We start from the raw sequence: 21382 nt of genomic DNA, 5'->3' as shown, positions 1-21382 counted from the left end.
TTTGTCTGTGTCGCAGAAACTGTCCGCGCGGGAGGTTATACCACTCGAAAATCTGGGCATAAGTCTTCAGTTGTCCTTCGTGAAACAGCGCCTCCATCTCTGTTACGTCGTGATCGGTCCATACCCGGAGGACTCCCGCGGAGTAGTATTCGCTCTTCCGAGGGAACCCCACCAGGGGGAGCAACGGAGAGTATAATGTTCATCCCCTCGACATACGGTGCACCCGCATCATACATCTGCGGGCTACGGAGACCTGTAGCGGGTGCGTGCGTGTCGGTTTAGTACCTGGCAATAGCATTCGTCTGATAGCGGGGAGAGGTATCCTGCCACCCTCGGTTATTGTTTCTCCCACATGCCTCTCTGCCGTCCAGTGGGACAGCCATTGGAGCTGTGCCGTGAGGAAATATGATTCGGAGGATGGAGCTCCCAGACCTCCGCCCGTCGTGGGCAGATATAACGTGCGAAGCGCTACTCTATGGCGCCCGCCGCCCCAAATCAGAGCTGTTAGCAACGTGTCTAGCTCCCGAAAAAAGGGGCGCGGTGGGATTATCAGGAGATTTGCGAAGTAATATAGCATTCTCGGAACCATGATCATTTTTGCTATGGCTACACGCCCAATGGGTGCCAATGGCAGCGTCTTCCAGAAGCCTACCGCCGGTCGTAAGCTCGCTAACGCTTTGCGATGGTTGCCCTCGAAAAGGTCTTTGGGGGAGTGGTATAGCTGCACTCCCAAATATCTGGGGGCCGTCGCGTTCCATGTCAGTGTCTGGGTGCCCATTCTGATTTCCAAGGGCGCCATTTGGGCGCCTAGAGGGAAGATCGTTGATTTCCCCCAGTTTACTTTAAGTCCCAAGGCCTCCCGAACTCTTGTAACATTGTCCATATTGGGGTGAGATCGTCCGAGATGTCACAAACATAGATCAGGAGGTCGTCTGCGTATAGAGATACGCAGTGGGTTGTATCCGCTATGGGAATCCCCCATGCCTCCCCCTCCCGTTGCAATATTATGGCCAGGGGTTCCATCGCTACAGCGAAAAGGAGAGGGGAAAGGGGGCACCCCTGCCTGGTCCCCCGTGCCACCGGGAATGGGGCTGATATGAGTTTGCCTAAACGCATCCTGGAGGTGAGGCCTCGATATAGGAGCTGGGTATATGCCATGAGCGTGGGGCCAACGTCTATGCTCTGGAGGACCGCGAACAGATAGGGCAACAATAGGGTGTCCAACGCTTTCTCCAGATCTAGAATCAGGCATGTTGCTCGTGGGAATCGGTCTTTTGCTTGGTCTTGGATATGAAATCTACGTAAATTATGTGAGGTATTGCGTCGAGGAACAAACCCACACTGGTCAGGGTGCACTAATACCGGAAGAATTTGACTGTATCGATCTGCTAAGATTTTCCCCAGAATCTTGCAGTCTGTGTTTAAAAGCGTTATCGGCCTGTAGGATGCAGGGAGTGTGGGATCTCTGTGTGGCTTCAGGAAGGTCACTAGGATCGATGTCCTCAGTGATTCCGGAAGTATCTTTCTGGCTAATGCCTCCTCGTAAATGGAGGCCAGTCGGGGCGCCAGCTGGGCCACGAATGTGCTATAATACTCAACTGGAAAGCCGTCCATACCCGGTGCCTTCTTGCGTGCTAAAGACCTGATCGCTTGTGTTACGCTTACGGATGTGACCTTCTTATCCAATTCCTTCCTGTCTGCGGGGGAGATCCTGGGCATGGGCAATGGGCCTAGGAATCGGGCAAGCTCTCTCGGCATCTCAGTCTGTGGGGCCCGGTATATTTCCGCGTAGTATTTGTGAAATATGTGCAATATGTCAATTTGGGAGTGTTTGGGCTGTCCGTCTGTGTCTATAAGTTCTGTGATGAGGTGTGGCGTTGTGTCCTGTTTGACTAACCAGGCCAGAAGTGACCCCGTTCTATTGCCCTCCCGGTGGGTTTTAGCCGCATAAGCGCGAAAGTTGTATTTGCGCAGGTCCCGCATCTTTTCTGCGTGGGAGGATTTTGCTATGGACAGTTGTGCTAGTGTGGCTTGCCCCTGGTCTATGCTTTTCGATAATTCCTCCAATTTAGTCTCTGCGTTTTGTAGGGCACTTTCCAGCACTCTCCTCACCCCCACTACCTGTTGGATGCAATGTCCCCTGGCACTAACTTTAAACGCGTCCCACTCTATTGATCTGGAGGATGCCGTGCCATTGTTCCATAGAAAGTGTTCCTGAATATATTCCCCATGGGTTTGACAGAATGCCGGGTCAGTGAGGCATTCTTGGAGTAGCTTCCATGTTGGAATTGGGGGATGAGGCTGTCGCCATCTGAGGACCACTGTGTGTGCGTCCTGATCCGATACTATCCTGCCCAGATAGTCTGTGTCTTGTACTTTGGGCAGAAGTATCGCAGAGCACAGGAACCTGTCGAGCCTGACTCTCAGATTGTGTGGGATGGAGTGAAAGGAGTAAAGCTTTGTGGTTGGGTTCCATGCCCTCCAGGCATCCGTCAGTGCCCACCTATCTACCCATCTACGGAAGCGTGCAGCTTGTTTGTATGCCGGTGAGTGTACCTGTGGGGGATGTGATCTGTCTAGGTGTGGGTCTAGTGTGCAATTGTAGTCCCCCCCTAGGAGCCATGGGGTCGACGTATGGTGTGCCAGTGCGCTCGTGAGTCTGTCCCAATATTGTTCTTGCTCTACGTTGGAGGCGTATATACTTCCTATGAGCAGCTGTTGACCCTCTAACAGTCCCTTCAGCAGTGCATATCGTCCTTCTTTGTCTATGAGTCTTGTTTGCTCTTTGAAAGGTACCCCTGGTCTAATCCATACGAGTGCACCTCTGGCGAATGCGGAATACGTCGTGGGGCAGATAATGCCCCGACACTTTTTATGCAGCCGGTCTACCTCCCCCGCTGTCAAGTGTTTTTCTTGTAGGACGGCTACTTGGGCCTGCTTTCTCTTAATCTATGCGTAGATAGAGTACCGCTTGCGGGCCGTGTGCATTCCCCTAACATTCAACGTGATGAATTTTATGTCTGTATTAGGGACTCTGCAGGACATGTAGTGTGAGGTTGGGTTTGTGTGTTCGTGATGTACAACATCTCTTGTGCCCGTTGTGCCCATCTTGCCACCCGCCACTCACCATCTACCAGAGATCTGTATTGTCCATTTCCGCTTTCTTGCCCACTTGAGGATACTTGGGGGATAAACGAAAGGGGAGGGGGGGGTAAACTGCAACAGTGGGGAACAGTCCCGATTCAAAGAGCCTATCGCACGAGGCGATATGCCCAAACTGGTATTCATGTTTAAACTTTAGATCGTAACTGAGGGGGTAGCGGCGTCGTTTCTTCCCGGCTCCCGCCATTGTGGCCACCCGTTTATTGCTAATATCGAGGATGTGCCTGCCCGCACCATGTCTGTATTTAGTTATCCATGTCCGGTTGGAATATTGTTCCCTGCTACTATGGTTGCGGCTCATCCGGATGGTTCCGACCCTGCGTCTACGAACCCAGACGCCATTCTGTCCGTGTCCACCTCGGGCTGAGGTCGTATAATTTCCCCCGCGTGTCCTGGATAATTGTCGTTCCCTTATATCAGTGTGTCTGCTGTCTGGGGGGTCACCACCGGGGGTGTCACTGAGCTCTCTCGTGACATGGGCGTAGCACTGCCCTCGTCTTCCGAGCTGAACAGGTGTGGGCCTCTCTCTATGTCCGACCCCCTCTCCGTGGGACTCAATGTGGCCGCCGCTTGTAGTGCATTCCTGCGTTCTGTGATGATTTGCGCAAGGTCCGGCAAGCTGGCAGTGGCTGCGCCTGGGAGGGTTCTAGGATGGCGTTCTCGTCGATGAAAGCGGTCAGCTGGGTGTTTATGAATCTCTCAGTGACTTTGGCCATGAAGGGGAGGAGGGAGATGGACCGGTAGTTTTTCAGGTCCGTTGGGTCTGCCAAGGACTTCTTGAGGAGGGGTTAGACCTCTGCCCACTTCCAGTCATCGGGGAAGATGCCGAATTTGAAGGAGGCGTTGATGGTCCGGCCTCGTTCGGGTGCTATGGCGGTGGCGGCTCTGTGGTTGATGTGGGGGGGCAGGAGTCAGTGGGGGCTCCTAAGTGGGTGTTCTTCATGGTCGTGGTGGTGTCTTCTGTGGTAACAGGATTCCAGGTTGTTATGGTTGGCTGGTTGTCGGTGGTGGGGCGGGGGTTGGTGTCTGGAGTCTGTTCGCTGAAGTTGTCGTAGAGGGCCTTGATTTTCAAGTGGAAGTAGGAGCTGACCTGGTTGCAGAAGTCCTGGGATGGTGTGACGTCCGTGGCTTCGCTGGGTGGTTTGGTGAACTGCTATATGACATTGAAGAGTTCTTTTGTGTACGTTGCGTTGGTGTGGATTTTGTTCTTGATGAAGGTCCGCTTAGTGGCTCTTATGCACTGGTGGTATTTCTTCAGGGCGTTCCTGTAGCTGTTCTGGTCTTCAGTGGCTTTCCTACGCCAGATTTTCTCAAGGCGTCTGCAGGTGCACCTGGCTTCTTGGAGGTCGTTGGAGAACCAGGTGGTATTTAGGGGGTCTTGTTTAGCGGGGTGGCGGAGGGGTGCAAGCTTGTCGGCGCAGATGGAGATCCAGCGGTGAAGTTCTTTGCTGTGGAGTTGGCGTCGGTTGTGGCGGAGGGGGGGTCTTGGAGGAGGGTGGTGTTGAGGTGTTCCTCTGTGATCTTGCTCCAGTTCCTTCGAGGCGGGTGCAGGGCGGGTTTGGGTGCGGTGGTGGTGTTGAAGGTGAAGTGTACGCAGTGGTGGTCTGTTCAGAGGGGCTGCGTGGTGTGGTTGAAATGGATGTTTGTCCCTCCTGTGAAGATAGGGTTGAGGGTGTGTCCAGCTCTGTGGGTGGGGGGCGTTACAACAAACAAATGATGGACGGAATACTGACAATGCAGACATTCTCCCCCAGTCAAGAAATCTGGGTTAAATCCATCGTTCTTTTGCCCACTACGCCACCCCAGTTCAGACATGGCCATATGCAAATCAGTCTTGACCCTGTGCCTCATGGGAACAGTCCAGCCCGAACTGCCAAGCCATGTCTTCCCTGGACCGGAATCAAGCATCCTAGGACCGGTTTCTGGCTATCAGCCGTCATCAGCCAGGATAGCTTGACTCCAGTGGCGTAGTGAGCTCTGTGGGTGGGGGTGGTGACGAGCTGCTTCAGTCTGACGTTGTCGAGGTTGTCAAGGAGGGCGGTGGAGTGGGGGTCGCTGAGGTGGAAATTCAGGTCTCCGATGAGGATGCAGTCTGTTGAGGTGATGGCGTGGGGTGCGACGAGGTCGGCAATGGTGGTTACGGAGAGGGCCCGAGGTCCGGGGGGTCTGTCGGTGAGGGTGCAGCGCAGTGTGGTCCTGGGGCTGGTCTGGATCTGGAAGTGGAGGTGTTCTGTGTTGGAGAGGGGGTTACTAGTGCTGGAGGTGGAGAGTCGGAGTTAGCTCTTGTGTACGATGGCGAGTCCTCCTCCTGGCGGTGGGGGCGGCCCTTTCTCTGGATCTTGCGTCCGTCGGGGAGGGGGGTGGCGATGTTGGGGCGGAGGTGGCGTTGGTCCAGGTGAAGAAGGCGATGTCGGGCGAGAGAGTGTCAAGCAGGTCCCAGATCTCTACGGCGTGTCTGTGTAGCGAGCGCACGTTGAGGAGGATGCATGTCAATGCTTCGGTAGTGCGGGTGTTCGGCAAAGGTTCGGTGATCGTGGGAGCGCCATCGATGGTGAAGGATTGTCGGCAGGAGAACTGGCAATGGGTGGTGTTAGGTGTAGATCTTTGGCAGTCGTTGTTTCTTCCGGCGTTGAGTGCTTGGAGAGCGGCAGAGTTGCAGCGGTGGGGGTTCATAGATCCAGGGTTCCTGGCCCTGGCCGCGGTCGCGAACGGGCGCAGGCGGGCTTGCCTTAAGTAGGGGAGGGAGGTGCAGCTGGGAGGCGGGTGCGGGGTCACGGGGTCAGAGGCGGCGGCCGGAAACCAAAACAGCACAACAAACACGGATGGGCACAAGTAGAGAGTACAGAGACAAATGCAACAAAAATGGGCACAGTAAGTTGGACTAAATACAAGTAATGATTACAGGCACAAAGTGTAGTGGAGCGGTCTCGAATCCTACCTGGGTGGGGATCAGAGGATCATCAGCAAAGCAAACTTCATTTCTAAGTACATGACATCTTTGTGGGAGGAGTGCAGTGTGGCATGCAAGTTAACCACTCCTTACCATCCTCAAGGTAATGGGTTGGTTGAGAGATTGAACCGAACACTGAACGGCATGATAAAGGGTCTTACAGAACCCATGAGATGGAAGTAGGACGTCTTTTTATCATGCCTGTTGTTTGCATACAGGGAGGTACCACAGAAGCCCTTAGGGTCCAGTCCCTTTGAACTGCTGTATGGGATCCCGGTGAGAGGACCTCTGAGTCTGGTGAAGGAGGGCTGGGAAAGAACTCCTGGTAAGACCCCACAAGATGTGTTCAGCTATGGGCTACCAATCAGAAACCAGACTCGACGATTCAGGAAACTCACACAGGCGAACCTGGAAGCCAGCCAGGAAGAATTGAAAAGATGGTATGACCAGAATTTCAACCTAGCCAAAAGTGTGGGTGATGGCACCCATGGTGCCTTGGGCGCTCCAAGATAAGTGGACTGGTCCATATGAGGTGGTGGAGCGCAAGAGTGAGGTGACCTACTTAGCTGACTTGCAGTCTCCTAGGAACCCTTTGAGGGTCCTGCACGTGAACCGCCTCAAACCACACTTTGAGAGGTCTGAAGTAACTATGCTCCTTGCAACAGATGATAGAATGGAGGAGGAGAAAGAACCTCTTCCTGACCTATCAGCAAAGGAGTATGATGGGTCAGTGGAAGGAGTAAGCCTCTCTCCTACCATGACCCCAGAGCACCAGAGGGACTGTCACCAGGTGCTGGGACAGTTTGCCGCCCTGTGTTCCCTGACACCAGGAGTCACCAATTGGTGCATCCATGATGTGGACACTGGGGACAGTATATCTGTGAAGCAGACATTTTACAGTGTAGCTGACAAAGTCAGGGCCAGTATCAAATAAGAAGTTTCCAAGATGCTGGTGTTAGGGGTGATAGAGCCCTCAAGCAGCCCCTGGGCTAGCCCAGTGGCCTTAGTACCAAAAGCTGCTGCACTTCGGTTCTGTGTGGACTACCTTGGGTTCAATGTGGTCACCAAGACTGACGCGCACCCCATCCCCAGAGCTGATGAGCTCGTTGATTGGTTAAGAGCTGCCCGGTACCTTTGATTTAAAGTCTGGGTACTGGAAGATTGCCTTAACCGATGGGGTCAAAGAGGGGTCAGCGTTTTCAACACCAGAGGGGGACTACCAGTTCTGGGTTATGTCATTTGGGTTGAAGAACGCCCCTGTCACCTTCCAGAGACTGGTCAACCAGGTACTGTCCGGGCTGGAGGAATTCAGCGCCGCCTACCTGGATGACATTGCTGTGTTCAGTTCCAGTTGGGAGGAACATTTGCAACAACTCTGTAAAGTGTTGAAGGCTCTGCACAGGGCAGGCCTCACTATCAAGGCTAGTAAGTGCCAGATTGGGCAGGGATCTGTGGTGTACTTGGGACACCAGGTAGGGAGCGGCCAGGTGGCGCCCCTACAAGCAAAGATTGACACCATTCTGGCTTGGGAGCCCCCCAAGACCCAGACAGAGATGAGAGCCTTTTTAGGTCTCACCGGGTACTACAGACGGTTTGTCAAGGGGTATAGCACCATTGTTGCCCCCTTGACAGAGCTGACTTCAAGGAAGCAGCCCAGGAAGATGATTTGGACTGATGCCTGCCAGACCGCTTTCGATGCCCTGAAATCTGCCATGTGCACGGCACCCTTGCTTAAGGCACCTGACCTCTCCAAAGAATTTGTTTTGCAGACAGATGCTTCAGAGCATGGTGTGGGAGCAGTACTCTCACAATTAAATGCAAGGGCTTGGACCAACCTGTAGCTTTCATCAGTAGGAGGCTACTTCCCAGGAAACAGAGGTGAAGTGCAATTGAAAGGGAAGCTTTTGCTGTAGTCTGGGCGCTGAAGAAGCTAAGGCCCTACTTGTTTGGGACTCACTTCCGGGTTCAGACAGACCACAGACCCCTCAGATGGCTGATGCAGATGAGGGGTGAGAATCCAAAACTGTTGAGGTGGTCCATCTCCCTACAGGGAATGTACTTAACGGTGGAACACCGCCCTGGTACAGAACACGCCAATGCTGATGGTCTGTCCAGATTCTTCCGCCTTAGTGATGAGAACTCCCAAGAGGGTGGGTAGTTCTCCCCACTGTTCAGCTCGAGTGGACACGTGTTAGATCTGGCATCCTTGGCTTGGTTTTCCCTGACTTTTTGCCTCTAACTCCTGTGTTTTTGATGCTGTGCTGGATTTAATTTTTGCTGGCTTAGATGCTTTGGGCACTTTGCCACTGCTGATCAGTGTCAAAGAGCAAGTGCTCTGTGTGTAAATAGAGATTGTGATTAGTTCTCCCTGATTGGCATATTTGTTTTACCAGTAGGTCCCTAGTAAAGGGCACTGAGTGTGCCAGGGCTGGTAAATCAAATGCTACTAGTGGGTTTGCGGTGCTGATTGTGCCACCCACATGAGTAGCCCAGAAAAGAGGACTCAGGCCTGCCACTGCGGGGCCTGTGCGCAGTTTGCTAACTGCCATGTCAACTTGGCAAGTGCACCCACTTGCCAGGCCCTAACCTTCCCTTTTCTTATACATAGGACACCCCTATGGTAGGCCCAAGGTACAACCCTGGGCAGGGTGCAGTGTATGTGAAAGGTAGGACATGTATTGGTGTCTGTAACATGTCCTGATAGTAAAAAACCACCAATTTTGTTTTTCACTATTGAAAGGCTATCTTACCCCATATGACAGAATGGGGAATGCTTTGTAACATTTTACAAGCATATCTTCCCATAGGGATAAGATCGAAAAATGGAGTTTAGTATCCCTGAACTCAGGATTTAATAACACATCTTTTTGTAAAGGTGGTTTTTAAATTATGTGTTTGAAAATACCACTTTTAGAAAGTGGTTATTTTCTTGTTCAACCTTTCTGTGTGCCTCTGCCTGGTTGTGGATTGGCTGTCTGGCTTTGGTGTGACAGGGGCTGGGGAAGTGCAGTGGCTCCAGGAGTCTGGATGAGTCAGCACTAGGCTGAATAGGCCTGATCTGCATTTGGAGTGGTGAGAGGAGTATCACCTATACCTGAATAGGGCTGTGCCTGCCTTCCACAATGCTGGCTCCGCCCCCCTGTGGTGTTTCTGGAGCCAAGGCTCACACTGACAATGGATGTTGTTGTGCACTTGCAGACTGCTCCCCAGAACGGGTTTGAACTGGGCTCAGAGCCCCTTGCACAAAGAGAACAAATAATTTTGGGGTATAAGTATCAGACCCAAAACCCCAGACTTTAGATCATTCATGGAATTCAAGAGGAACCTTTGCCAAGGAGAAGAGCTGGAGAGACTGAGGAGAAGTACTGCCCTTGCTGTGTGTCTGGGGTTGGCCTGGAGTTGCTGTTTCTGCCAAGGAAAGGAGAATGACTTTGCTGTGTGCTGTGTCCCCTGCTTGAAGGAGATCTCCAAGGGCCTGAAGTGAGCTGGCCTCCTGTTTAGAAGTCTCAGGGACACAAAGACTTCACCCCCAGCTCCCCTGAACTCTGCTGTTGTGGGTTCTGACCTGCCTAGAGGTGCCTGTGTCAGGTTTGGGCCTCTGGAGGTTGTTGCTGCTGTTTGGGAGCTGGAAGAAAGAAGAAGCTTGAAGAACTACAGAAATCGACGCACCGAGGGATCACGGCTGAAGAGGACCGACGCAATGCCGCTCGACACTGACGCAGCGCCGCTCGACGCTGCCGCATCGCTCATTGATGCATCCCGGATTTCCATGCATCGTACCTGTGCGGCACGCTTTCCCGACGCATCACCTGCAAACCGGAACCGTCACGAAGAATTGACACACCACTCCCCATACAGACCGGATTCGACGCAACTCGTCCTCTGCGTGTCACAGAACTGTCACATTGCCTCCCCAAGGTCTCAGGAGTGTCGCATCTCTTTGTTTTCTGACTCCGCGGCTGTTTGGCTTTGGAACTTTGACGCATCTACGGGTACTTTGGTGAAAAGTCACGCATCCATGGTTTTCTATGGTACAAGTTCTTGAAACCTTTTGAAAGTCATGTTCTTAACTGTGTATGTTGGATTTTTGTTGTTTTTGTCTTGTTTAGTTTAGATAAACATACTTTATTTTTCTAAACTGGTGTGGCGTCCTTTTGTGGTGTTTTCACTGTGCTCCTGTGAGTGTTTGTACAAATACTTTACACATTGCCTTTGGGATAAGTCTGTCTGCTTGTGCCAAGCTACCAAGGGGGTAAGCAGGGGTTATCTAAAGTGTGTATCCCCCTTACCCTGACTGGAAGCAAGGGTCCCTATTTGGACAAAGGTACCTACCTCTGCCAACTAGAGACCCCCATTTCTAACACTCAACTTCATAAACCAGCTACCATTGCTCTTAAGCCAGAAAAACGACTTCACAATTTCAACCTCCCCCCAAAATCTCATTCTATCCTTTGCCTTTCATGACTTCTCAGCAATGTAAACTCAATCTCCCTATATGCGGCATTGCAGGCAAAACTCAGTCACTGATGTAGCTCAAAGATGCAATGAATATGTGTGTACATGCTTGACACAAACAAATAAATAACCCAATAAGCAGCAAGACCAGTATTACTTGTCATGTTCACAGGCAACTTCATAGAAGTAGTCACAGGCAACATCATAGAATTAAAAGTTGCCTATCATACATTACAAATTATATTACTTTGCAACAACAGTGAACAATTCCAACATCAGTGAGACACTGGTGTAAGGTAACCTAATTTTAAATTCTTTTCTCACTTTGCAAAGCTCACAAAAGGATACAAGTAACCAAAACAGTATTTGCTGGTGAAGTGACTGCTGCAGTTGGCTAGTTGCTGGGAGATATTCTTCTAATTACTATTAGGCACTGGACAGTCCTACAACCTCAGCTAACACAATAGGAAGTCATGAATAAGCTGTGAAGGTATTTGTTGGCAGGTAATTGTTCCAATGAGTCACCTGGTTGAGTCAACAGGATTCATATTTCACTTCTTAAAGCAGGAAGGTATGAAAATAACCATGTTTATTTTGTGCTAATGGTCAACAGGAATGTTGGTGCATTTAAGATGTTGCAGTTAATCGGATAATAATAGTGAAACTATAAATGGGACAACAGAAATGTAACACCTTTTGGTTCATTTTATATATTCATCATTCCCACAATGGGCACTCTTCGATGGGTTATTGTGCATGTAGGAATTGTTTAGTGTAAGACTATCACTGACATAAAATAGATGTATATATAGATTTATATATGTTTGCAGCATTAAATATTTGCATAAACATAAATAAGGCGAATGAATGTGAACATAGTTGTCTGCCAGATGGATTTTCTTTTTCATTTAGTTGATTTTGTAGGTTTTTGGGTGGCTTTTATTCTTGCATTGCTTTCTCTAGGAGCTCTTGGGTTCCCACTGGTTGCCCAACAACTCTTTTTTCTGTTAGAGCACATTGCTCAGGGTTGTACACCTTATTCTACTATGGAAATGGACTGAAATGTACCACTTTCTATAGACGTCAACAAAGACAGTAGCTACTAATGTAACGTTTAGGCACACATGTTCAGCTATGGCCCTCCTCAGACACACGGCGTAGTCATGCCCTCGACAGCCCCTACTCCACACTCATCATGGTGATGCTGACTGGGTCGGTGCAGAATATTTCTACCGCCACATGATATAGTGGGCATTTTTCCTATTATTTAAACATCAACATCAGCTGTTAATATGTGTATAGTGGTATAGAATATGTCACTCGTATGCTTTGAAAAGTGTATTATGCAGAGACACTGAACTCTTACAGCATTTTGTAACTTCTGTGGTAGGTTGGCCTCTGGGTTTAAAAAAAAACCTTTAAACTGTTGGCAACATTAAGGCGACGATGAACCTTGCATGGCTTAGGTGCTTCATGGTATTCATGCGTCAGCGCAAGCAGCACAGCGGTGGCAGAAGCATCGCACGGTGTTGTATTTTACCTCCATGTCCAGCACTTTGTGAAATATTGCCTGTGCTAAGCACTCGCGGATGTACTTCTGGTGATCCTTCCTCATCGCATTCATCCTGTATTCTTTTTCAGACAGTATCCTTCCGCTTCTCGTGACCTGGGATCAACATAGGCATAGGCATGAGTAAAGGAAGCATTACACTGCTAGTGACAAAGTGTCACAAGACGTATTGTCAATACTACACATGTATCAAGGAGCACTATGGTCTGAGTCCTACACTGAGTAGTTCATTAAAGATTGAGGGACACAATGAAGTCCTTAAACTTGATTTTGTATGAAGCTTAAGTCAAACATCAAATACCCCTACCAGCCCAACTCTTTGCAGATGTCTTCGTATTCTTGTATTGTTGAAATATCCAGTCAAGTGCTTGTCAGTGAGGCTGTTGTATGCTGCAAGCGGCCTGAAACAAAGCAAACGTTCATATTAGGAACCTTCCCTCACGCAAGGGGCAATTTTTTTCATGTTGAAGGGTCTACTTAAATCCCTGTGTCCTAAAGAGTAAATACAAAACTAATTATTTACTACCTACTTGTCAGCAACATGGAATTGATAGAAACGTCAAGCAACACAAACATGTTTACGTTTGTTAAAAAATAATTAACAAAGTCAATAAGCATGGGTTTCATAGCAGGTACTTATAACTGGCACAAAAACCCTTTTTAGTTTTCGTGCATCTCAGAAAAACATATCGTTATGTGCACAAAGAAAAAGTTCAATTCGCTTTGAATTACTGAAAAAATAGTTTAAACTCACAAGGATTACTAAAGCAAATAAACAAGGATATAGAGTGGAAAGGACAACAAATAAGTGAAGTATTGCTTCTTCAATTCAAGCATGCTCCCACGTAGGTAGACATGCACATGTGAAAGGTCATCACTCCCAGTGCATGATAGCCAATGGCTGAAGTGCGCTGATCCATTGTTCTATGCTGTATGCTGTGGTGGATAGAAGTAAAATGTGAATGAGAGATGAATGGGCCAATGAATAAAGGGTGAAGGCCTAATGCCCCTCTATAAATGTATATATTTATACAGTTTTGTTAAACCTGGCATCCTTGGCATGGTTTCCCCATCTTTTTGCTTCTGCCTCCTGTATTTTTGACTGTATGATGGACTTTGTTTTTGCTGGTTTTTGAACTGTGAGCAGTTTACCATTGCTGATTAGTACCAAACTGCAAGTGCTCCCTGTGTGAATTGTGATTATGATTGGTTCTCCATGAATGGCATATTCGATTTGCTGGCGAGTCCCTAATAAAGTGCACTGTGTGTGCAAAGGTCCTGTAAATGAACTGCTACTAGTGGGCCTGCAGCATTGAGTGTGCCACCCACATGAGTAGCCCTGTAAACATGTCTCAGGCCTGCCACTACAGTGTCTGCAAGTGCAGTTTCAAACTGCCATGTCGATCTGGCAAGTGCACCCACTTGCCAGTCCCAGACCTTCCTTTTGATTATATGTAAGGCACCCCTAAGGTAGGCCCAAGGTAGCCCCTTGGGCAGGGTGCAGTGTATGTGAAAGGTGGGACATGTACTGGTGTGTGGTAGATGTCCTGATAGTGGAATACTCCTAATTTCGTTTTTCACTATTGCAAGGGCTATCTCACCAGCAGGTTATTATTTGAGCATCCTTGTAACAACATACATGTGTAACTTTCAATTAGGAAGAAATAGAGATGGGGAGTTTGGGTTCCCTGTACTCAGGATTGAAGACACATCTTTCTGTGGAGGTGGTTTTTAAATTGTGTGTTTGAAACTGCCACTTTTAGTAAGTGGGCATTTTTTGCTTTACCATCCTGCGCCTCTGCCTGCCCGTGGATTGCCATCACCAGGCTGATGGGCTTTCTTGAGTGAGAGTGGTGGGAAGAGTTGTCACTGACACCTGAATAAGGCTGTGCCTGGCCTCTCACAATGCTGTCTCCACCCCCACACCCTGTGTTGTGTCTGGAGCAGGGACAGGGCAAGGCAGTATCGGTGCACTACAAAGACAATCCTTTGAAGTATGCCTACTTCAAAGGCGAAATGGGGTATAAGTATTGGACCTGTAACCCCACATTTTTAGAACACTTTTGGATCAAGAGGAAATTCTGCCAAGAAGAAGAGCTGGAAAAGCTGTAGAAGGAGAACTGTCACTTTGCTTGGTGCTGTGCTGACCTGCGGCTTCCTGCTTCTGTATTGGGAAGAGGAAGGACTGGACTGTATTCTCTTTTCATGCGTATCAAGGTTCTCCAAGGGCTTGTGTGTGCTTGCCTCCCGCTGGAAGTCTCAGGGCCATCAAAGACCTCATCTGAAGCTTCGCTGACCTCCTGGGCTGGGAGTTCTGACCTGCCAAGTGGTGCCAACTCCAATTCTAGAATCTTGGAGGTGGTTTTGCTGCTTCAAGTGCTTGAAAATCTGTGTATCGCACTTCAGTGCCGTTTTTCCTGCCGCAACCTTGCCATGTGGTTGAAAAAACAACGCATCGCCACAGTGCATCTGAAAAATCAATGCTGCACCTGTTCATGGTTGGAAGGACAGCCGCAGCCCGAGTCCAGAGCACCTTGTCTCTGACGTCCCAGACCCTCGCTCTGACTCCGACAAAGGACCTGCTGTGTGGCTGAAGGAGCCAATGCATCAATAGCTCGCGGCTATAAGAATGGACGCAATGCCTGTTTCACCGTCGCAGCTTCAACCCCAGTGTGTCCGGATTTTCCACACATCACACCTGGGCATCAAGTTTCCAGGGCATTGCCCCACAGTAAGGAGCCCCTTTTGGATTTCTGCGCATTGGTTCTCTTCGCAGTAAGGAATTGACGCAACCCTTCTCATTCGTGCAGCAGAACTGCCGACTCTATTCCCCTGGAACTCAAGAATCGATGCATTGCTTGTGTTTTCTGATGCTTCCCTCCTTAGCGACTGTTTCTCATTTTGCATTTTCATGAATCAAAGGTACTTTGTGCTAAAACCAACGCATCCAGAGAGTTCTATGCACCAACTTGCTTAAACCTTTAAAAAGTTGTATTTTTGCTTATGTATGTTGGATTTTTGTCATTCTACTCTTGTTTGGTTTAGATAAAGATTGGTTATTTTTCTAAACTGGTGTGGTATCCATTTGGAGTGTTTTCACAGAGTTACTGTGGTTTTTCTTTATGGACAAACACTTTCTGAGATAGGCTTCTGAGATAGGCCTGAATGCTCTTGCAAGCTACCAAGGGGGTGAGCAGGGGTTATTTTGTGCGTGTAACTCCCTTACCGTGACTAGAAGGAAGGGATCCTATTCGGATAGGGCACATACTACTGCCAACTAGATACCCCCATTTCTAACAAGTTTTTATTTAGTTTTTCTTTTCAGGAGACCAGAGGCAGGCTAGATAGATCAAACTGCCTCGCTCTAGCTAAATCTAACAATACATTAATGACAATGCCAAGCATTTGATAAGAAATCCAGTGACACAGTAGAATATGTTCCACCAAGTTGAGTGAGAACAAATAATTCTGATGTCGGGTTAGTGAAATCTCACCAGAAATCACAAAGGTCGAGATTTTTCTTTTTTATTCTCGTCCCATCCAAGAACCTATATTTCTCATGGATAATAAGCTTTCAACAAGCTGAAAAGGCTTGTTTGTTTAAATATATGAAAAAATCATTTGTAACAAGACAAACTTTCGAAATTCTGTAATAGACATGCAAACCTGTAGAAGTTACATTCTTGTGAAGTGCACATCTGCAGATGAGCAATCTAAATAAGAAATGTATTTTATCTACTTACATCATCTGAGAGTGCGGCACATCCTGTCCTATCTGAGAGTCTAAAGCCTCTTAGTATTAGCACCAAGAGCAAGACCACTTGGGGCTCCTTTCTACCCTCAGTGAAAACAACATCCAAAAAACTCTTCTTAGCATTAACCCCTCTAATCACTTAAGCGACCCATTGCCACCGTCTGTCTTCAAAGAAATCAAGGTTGCCCTTATCCCCCTTTGGACAAAGATTGTCAATGCCTCCTTATCTCAAGGCAAGATCCCAGAATGTCTAAAAGCAACTCAGGTTTCACCCATTCTTAAAAAACCTGATGCGGACAGAACTGACCTCAACAACTTTCGTCCCATCTCCAACATCCCTACCCTGGCTAAGCTCATAGAAAAATGTGTTCAATCGCAACTCTGGCACACAATGAGACTTTCAAATCTCTTGGACCAACATCAATCTGGTTTTAGGAGGTGTCACAGTACCGAATCGGCGCTCCTTCACATCATGGATGACATCCTAAAAATGTTACACCATAATGAATCCTGCCATGCTAATCCTCCTTGATCTTCCCTCTGCATTCGACACGGTTAATCACGATAACCTATTAGCCATTCTGGAACACAGGATGGGCCTTTCCGGTCTGGTATTACAATGGTTCGCTTCCTTCCTTCACAATAGATCCCAAAGAGTTAAGGAAGGTAAACTTTACCCTATCCCAACCATCTACAGCCTCCATGGGGGTCCCGCAAGAGTCTGCACTTTCTCCCATACTCTTTAATATTTTCCCAGAACCGCTAGCGAACGCTCTAAAATCCATGAACATTCTTTTTCATATGTACGCGGATGACACGCAACTTTACCTGAAAATCAATTCTTCTGAAGACCTCATTTTACTCAATTCCTCCTTGCCGATTACCCAAAACTGGCTAACTGAGAACCATCTCCTCCAAAAACACAGCCAAAACAGAACTCCTTCTCATATCCCCTCCTAAGCACACCCCCAAGATCGACCTCTGGATTAAGCCCCTCACTACCTTCACCTGCTCCCCTCTTTATCATCGACTTAGCTAAATCTCTTGGAATCACCCTAGACTTGCATTTGAACATGAAGAAAAATATTAGTAAGATGTGTAAGAGGGCAAACCACCAAATGAGGATTCTTAGAAACCTAAAACAATTCCTCCCTCTAAAGGATTTCAAGCAGGTGGTTCACGGGCTTGTCCTTTCGAGGCTAGACTATGGTAGCGCGAGGCTCTGTGGCCTGCACAAACATACCTTGAATGCAGCTGCCAGACTGATCACTGATACAAAAAGAAATGATCACATTTCTCCAGCCCTAAGATATTCTCTACTACTGACACCTCAGACCTTTTGCAAAAATAGAACGAAGCTCCAATCCTTCTCTGGCTCGGCACCGAAGATCTGGAACTCGCTCCCACCGGAAATCATTATGAACAAGTTCCTGCATTAAATGACTTCTGTAGGAGAGTAGGATCTGCACTTATGTTGCCCCCACTTTTTTTCTGATGTATACACTGGTTTCGGCTATAGTCTGGCTGGGTCCCTGCTAATCAGGGTCCCAGTCTCTCTGTTCTCTCTAAACGACTTGGTGTGCATATTAGATGCACTAGTGATTGGATACTGTGGTACCTAATGAGCCCCTAGTATATGATACCTTAGGCACCTTATGAGCCCCTAGTATATGGTACCTTAGGTACCTAGGGCATAGGCACTTCACAGGCCTACCAGGGGCTGAAGCATGTATTATGCCACCCCTGGGAAGCAGACTAAATCTGACACCACAGGCCTGCTACTGCAGCCTGGGTGGGTAGTGTTAGCACTAATCACTGAGGTATAGGTTCCTATATCTCACCATAAACACACATATAAACCTATCAGTCACCCCTAAGGCAGGCCCTATCAATCCTGAGGGCAGGGTGCTTGGTTTACAATGTGAGGGGGTGCCTCTGCCTGAGCAGGGCCCCTCTGCAGCTGGCAGAGTCTATTCTCTGTGGCTGTTTGTGGATGCGGTTAAACTATATACTCTTAAGTGCATTATAAATGCTAACTTTGGAATGACTGCATCAAAACATGCCGTGTTTGGTGTCAAACAACTTGGAATCATACACCCAAATCAGTCCATGATGTGGGAGCATGATCCCACCCTTCTAGAGGGGACGACATGTGCCTACTGTGGTAACACAGTAGAAATCTGAAAGAGCCCTGGCATCACAAAATGGATGCCACCAGCACAGACACTGGGCTGCCCTCCTGCTGCTGACTGAAACTCGCAGTGGAGGAGGCCCAACAATAGGCATCCTGTCACAGGGAGGTGTCACCACCTTCCAGACAGGATTTAGTGTATTGAGGCTGGGTGGGTGCACTCCTAGAGTGCTTTGAAGTCCTGCCTTGAGTTGAGCAGTAGACTCCTCTGTGCATATGCCAGCTCAAACCGGTTCAGGGGCTACCTGCCCCTGCTGTGGCGCGAAACTGGATAAAAGGAAGTAGGTGTAACCACCCCCTACCCTGACCCTCCCAGAGGAGTGGTCATAGAGCTAGTCCCTCCCCTATCTTCAGTATAAGATAGGAAACCTTGCCATTGCAAAGTAGATCAGCCTGGACGACGCTTTACAAGAAGAATCCTGGTCCTTCGTCGGTCCACTACCTTTGGAAGACGGAAGAATCTCCCTTGGAGTCAAGGAGTGACTCCCCTTCTTGGCAGGCACCAAAACTTGAATCAACGGTCGCAAACTTTCCCGCCCCCGCTGGAGTCCGAAGTCCCTGCAGACCCGGAAGTGGATTTCCTGACTTCGACGGCCATTGTGAGTCCCCAGCAAAACTGAGGCGAGTGGACCCCACGAGTGACGAGGAACTGTAATACCTGGGTACCGTGCACTATTATCGAGTGCAACCCCTTCAAGACGAACTACGATCTTGTGCTTTGGACCATCTGTGGCCCAAGCCTCCAGCAGGTTGTGCAGCCAAAATCAGAGGCCTACCCCCTCCCGAGTGACCGTGGGCTCATGTGAAGCATCTCCTCACGAGGCGTCTTTGCGATCCCTTGCCCGTTGGCTTGTGGGTCCCCTGAAGACTTTCTGAACAAACCAAAGGGCTCCCATGGTCTCTCAAGGCCTGCCCTCACTTACCCTCGCTGGGTGAGTCCCTCAGACCTTGCTGGTCTGCACCATTGACTAAATTCACTTTCCATGAGACTTGCTGTTGCCAAGTCTTGTTGGCTCCAATCCGGTTGCCGACACCGCAGTCAGCTACAGACGTTGTGGGACACTCCGAATCCAGCTGCTGATCATCGTCGATCTCTTCTGGTCATCGTGAGCGAAGAGTGAAAACACACTTGATCACCTGAAATCACCAGACATCCGTGGGCATCCATCCTTCTGGCCCCGGGTCACTGGCAAGTGACTGTGAACACTGTCCCTTCAATTTTCAGGTCTTCTACATCTTGAATCCAGCCTTGGATTCCACTGGACACTTCTTCAGTCTTCGCAAGCAGCAAATCTTCTTTGGTCTCCATAGAAAACAGCGACGCGACCCGACCCCTAAAGACACCTATGCACCCGGCTTCCCTGGGTGAGGTAACCCGTGCACTCCGGTGCCCTAGTGTGTGTTGGCCCTCGAATTACTTACCTTGTAAGTGGCTTGCTTGTAGACGTCCTCAAAGTACCCTAAAACTTTAAAAATCAAACCGCGACTTGCTCCATTGTAATCAATAAGGAACCCGCGGCTGTGTTCTCACACTGCATGCATCTCCCGTGGGTCTGTTACTTACCTGCTTTTGCTGCATTAGTGAAGCTCCAGCGATTCTACAGGCCCTAGGCCTTGTCATTCTGCAAGTCGACTTTCCTAAACCTCTTTTTTAGTATATGGTCTGGTACGCCCCTAGGGCCCCAGCCATATTTGTACTTACCTCATTGTGAAACGTTGATATTTGAATGTGTTCCTGGCTTCTAATCTCATAAAGAGATTAGTAGAGTGTGTCTAGAAATAAATACATATATATTTGTTATATATACCCGTGTGGTGTCCTTTCATTTGGTAATTCAAGAGATTATAAGGTAAAACAAGCTGCTTTACATTCCTCAGAGGCTTAGCCTGAAGGCTGTTCTCCACAGCTACCACTAGGATAGCTTTCTTTAAAAGGTTGTCTTAAACCTATCTACCATGAGAGTTGGATTGGACTGGTGCAAGGTGGCCACTATAACTAGTGACCAGCATATGCCAGGCCAACTTCTCACATTGGTGGCAGCGGTGGGATTCCAGCTTGCCATTGTTTCACCAGAAAATCTCTATTTGAATTACTAACTGAAAACCACTAAAGGTACTCAAGGTACATATAAAAGTCGAGCTTAGTATCAATAATTTCTACTGAACTTAGAGCTGTGTGTCAAGGGATAGCACACCCTTGCTACAGCTCAAGCTAGGATCAGTAGGCCACAAACCAGTGTAGGTAGTGCAACACTGCATAATACTAGAATGTCCTCAAGGGATGGAGCCAGTGGGTCCACCCAACCGCAGTACAAGGACATGAACTTCTTTGACTTGAAGGCCATGTGTGTTGCAAGACACCTAGGGTTAGGACAGAGTCCCTCCACACAGCACCTGATAAATCTACTAGTAGCAGAATATCTTAGACTAGCTATAGGAGCTAGTGGATCTGGATCGGGGGGTGGGTCAGCCATAGTCTCTGGGTCTGATGATGAAAATCAAGATGACCTGGAGTCTGTGATTGAAGGGCCAGACCCACAAGGGTTTGCGAAGGACAAAGGAATTCTCCCTAAGAGAGCTGACAGAGTAGAAGAGAGGGTTAGGTCCCCTTCAAGGGAATCTGACCACTCAAATCACTCTGGCAGAGATTCTGTCCATCAGAAGAACTCATACTTTCATAGAGAGACCTCCTCTGAAAGAAGGTACAAGATGCTCCAGTATGAGAACCAAGCAATTGGCCTTAGCTAGAGAAGCCTTTGAGATCCAGAGAGCTTCTAAAAAGGAGGGGTTAGACCCCCCCCCTGGTGGCAGCAACAGTGTCCCTAGAGGCAGAGATTACATTCCAGACCATAGGAACCTGTCCAAGGTTGTTCCTCCCTACCAGAGTGGGGATGATGTCCACAAATGGATAACTGCTATGGAGAGGGACTGTAAAGTTCAACAGGTCCCACAGAAACAGTGGGCAGCAATCTTGTGGCTCTCCTTTTCAGATAAAGGTAGAGACAAACTCCTCACTGTTAGAGAAGAGGATGCTGATGATTATGATGTCTTGAAAAGTGCATTAATAGATGGGTTTGGCTTAACCACTGAACAGTACAGGTTGAAGTTCAGAGACACCCAAAAAGCACAGAATCAGGACTGGACAGACTTTGTAGATTGTGCAACCAAGGCTCTGGAGGGTTGGCTGGTTGGTAGTATAGTTACTGATTTAAAGGGATTGTATAATCTTATGATGAGAGAACAGATCCTTAATAATTGCCAAAAACAGTTGTTGCATTAGTACCTGGTGGACTCTGATCT

General features: G+C 48.5%; 1 protein-coding gene across 2 annotated transcripts in view; it reads right to left on the bottom strand.

The window, feature by feature from the left end:
* ERICH3 (glutamate rich 3) overlaps positions 1-21382 on the bottom strand; it is a 554163-nt gene that overhangs the window by 493635 nt on the left and 39146 nt on the right. For both annotated transcript variants that reach the window (XM_085602275.1, XM_085602276.1), the window contains exons 2-3: positions 12445-12538; positions 12108-12233 (exon numbers count right to left, since the gene is read on the bottom strand). In XM_085602275.1, the coding sequence (XP_085458401.1) occupies positions 12108-12233; positions 12445-12538 (220 nt within the window). The remainder of the gene's footprint in view (positions 1-12107; positions 12234-12444; positions 12539-21382) is intronic.

This window comes from Triturus cristatus, chromosome 4_2 (genome assembly GCF_964204655.1).
Source record: "Triturus cristatus chromosome 4_2, aTriCri1.1, whole genome shotgun sequence".
NCBI lineage: Eukaryota > Metazoa > Chordata > Amphibia > Caudata > Salamandridae > Triturus > Triturus cristatus.
The sequence above is the reverse complement of the archived record's forward strand: the minus strand, read 5'-3'. Positions and strand labels throughout refer to the sequence as shown.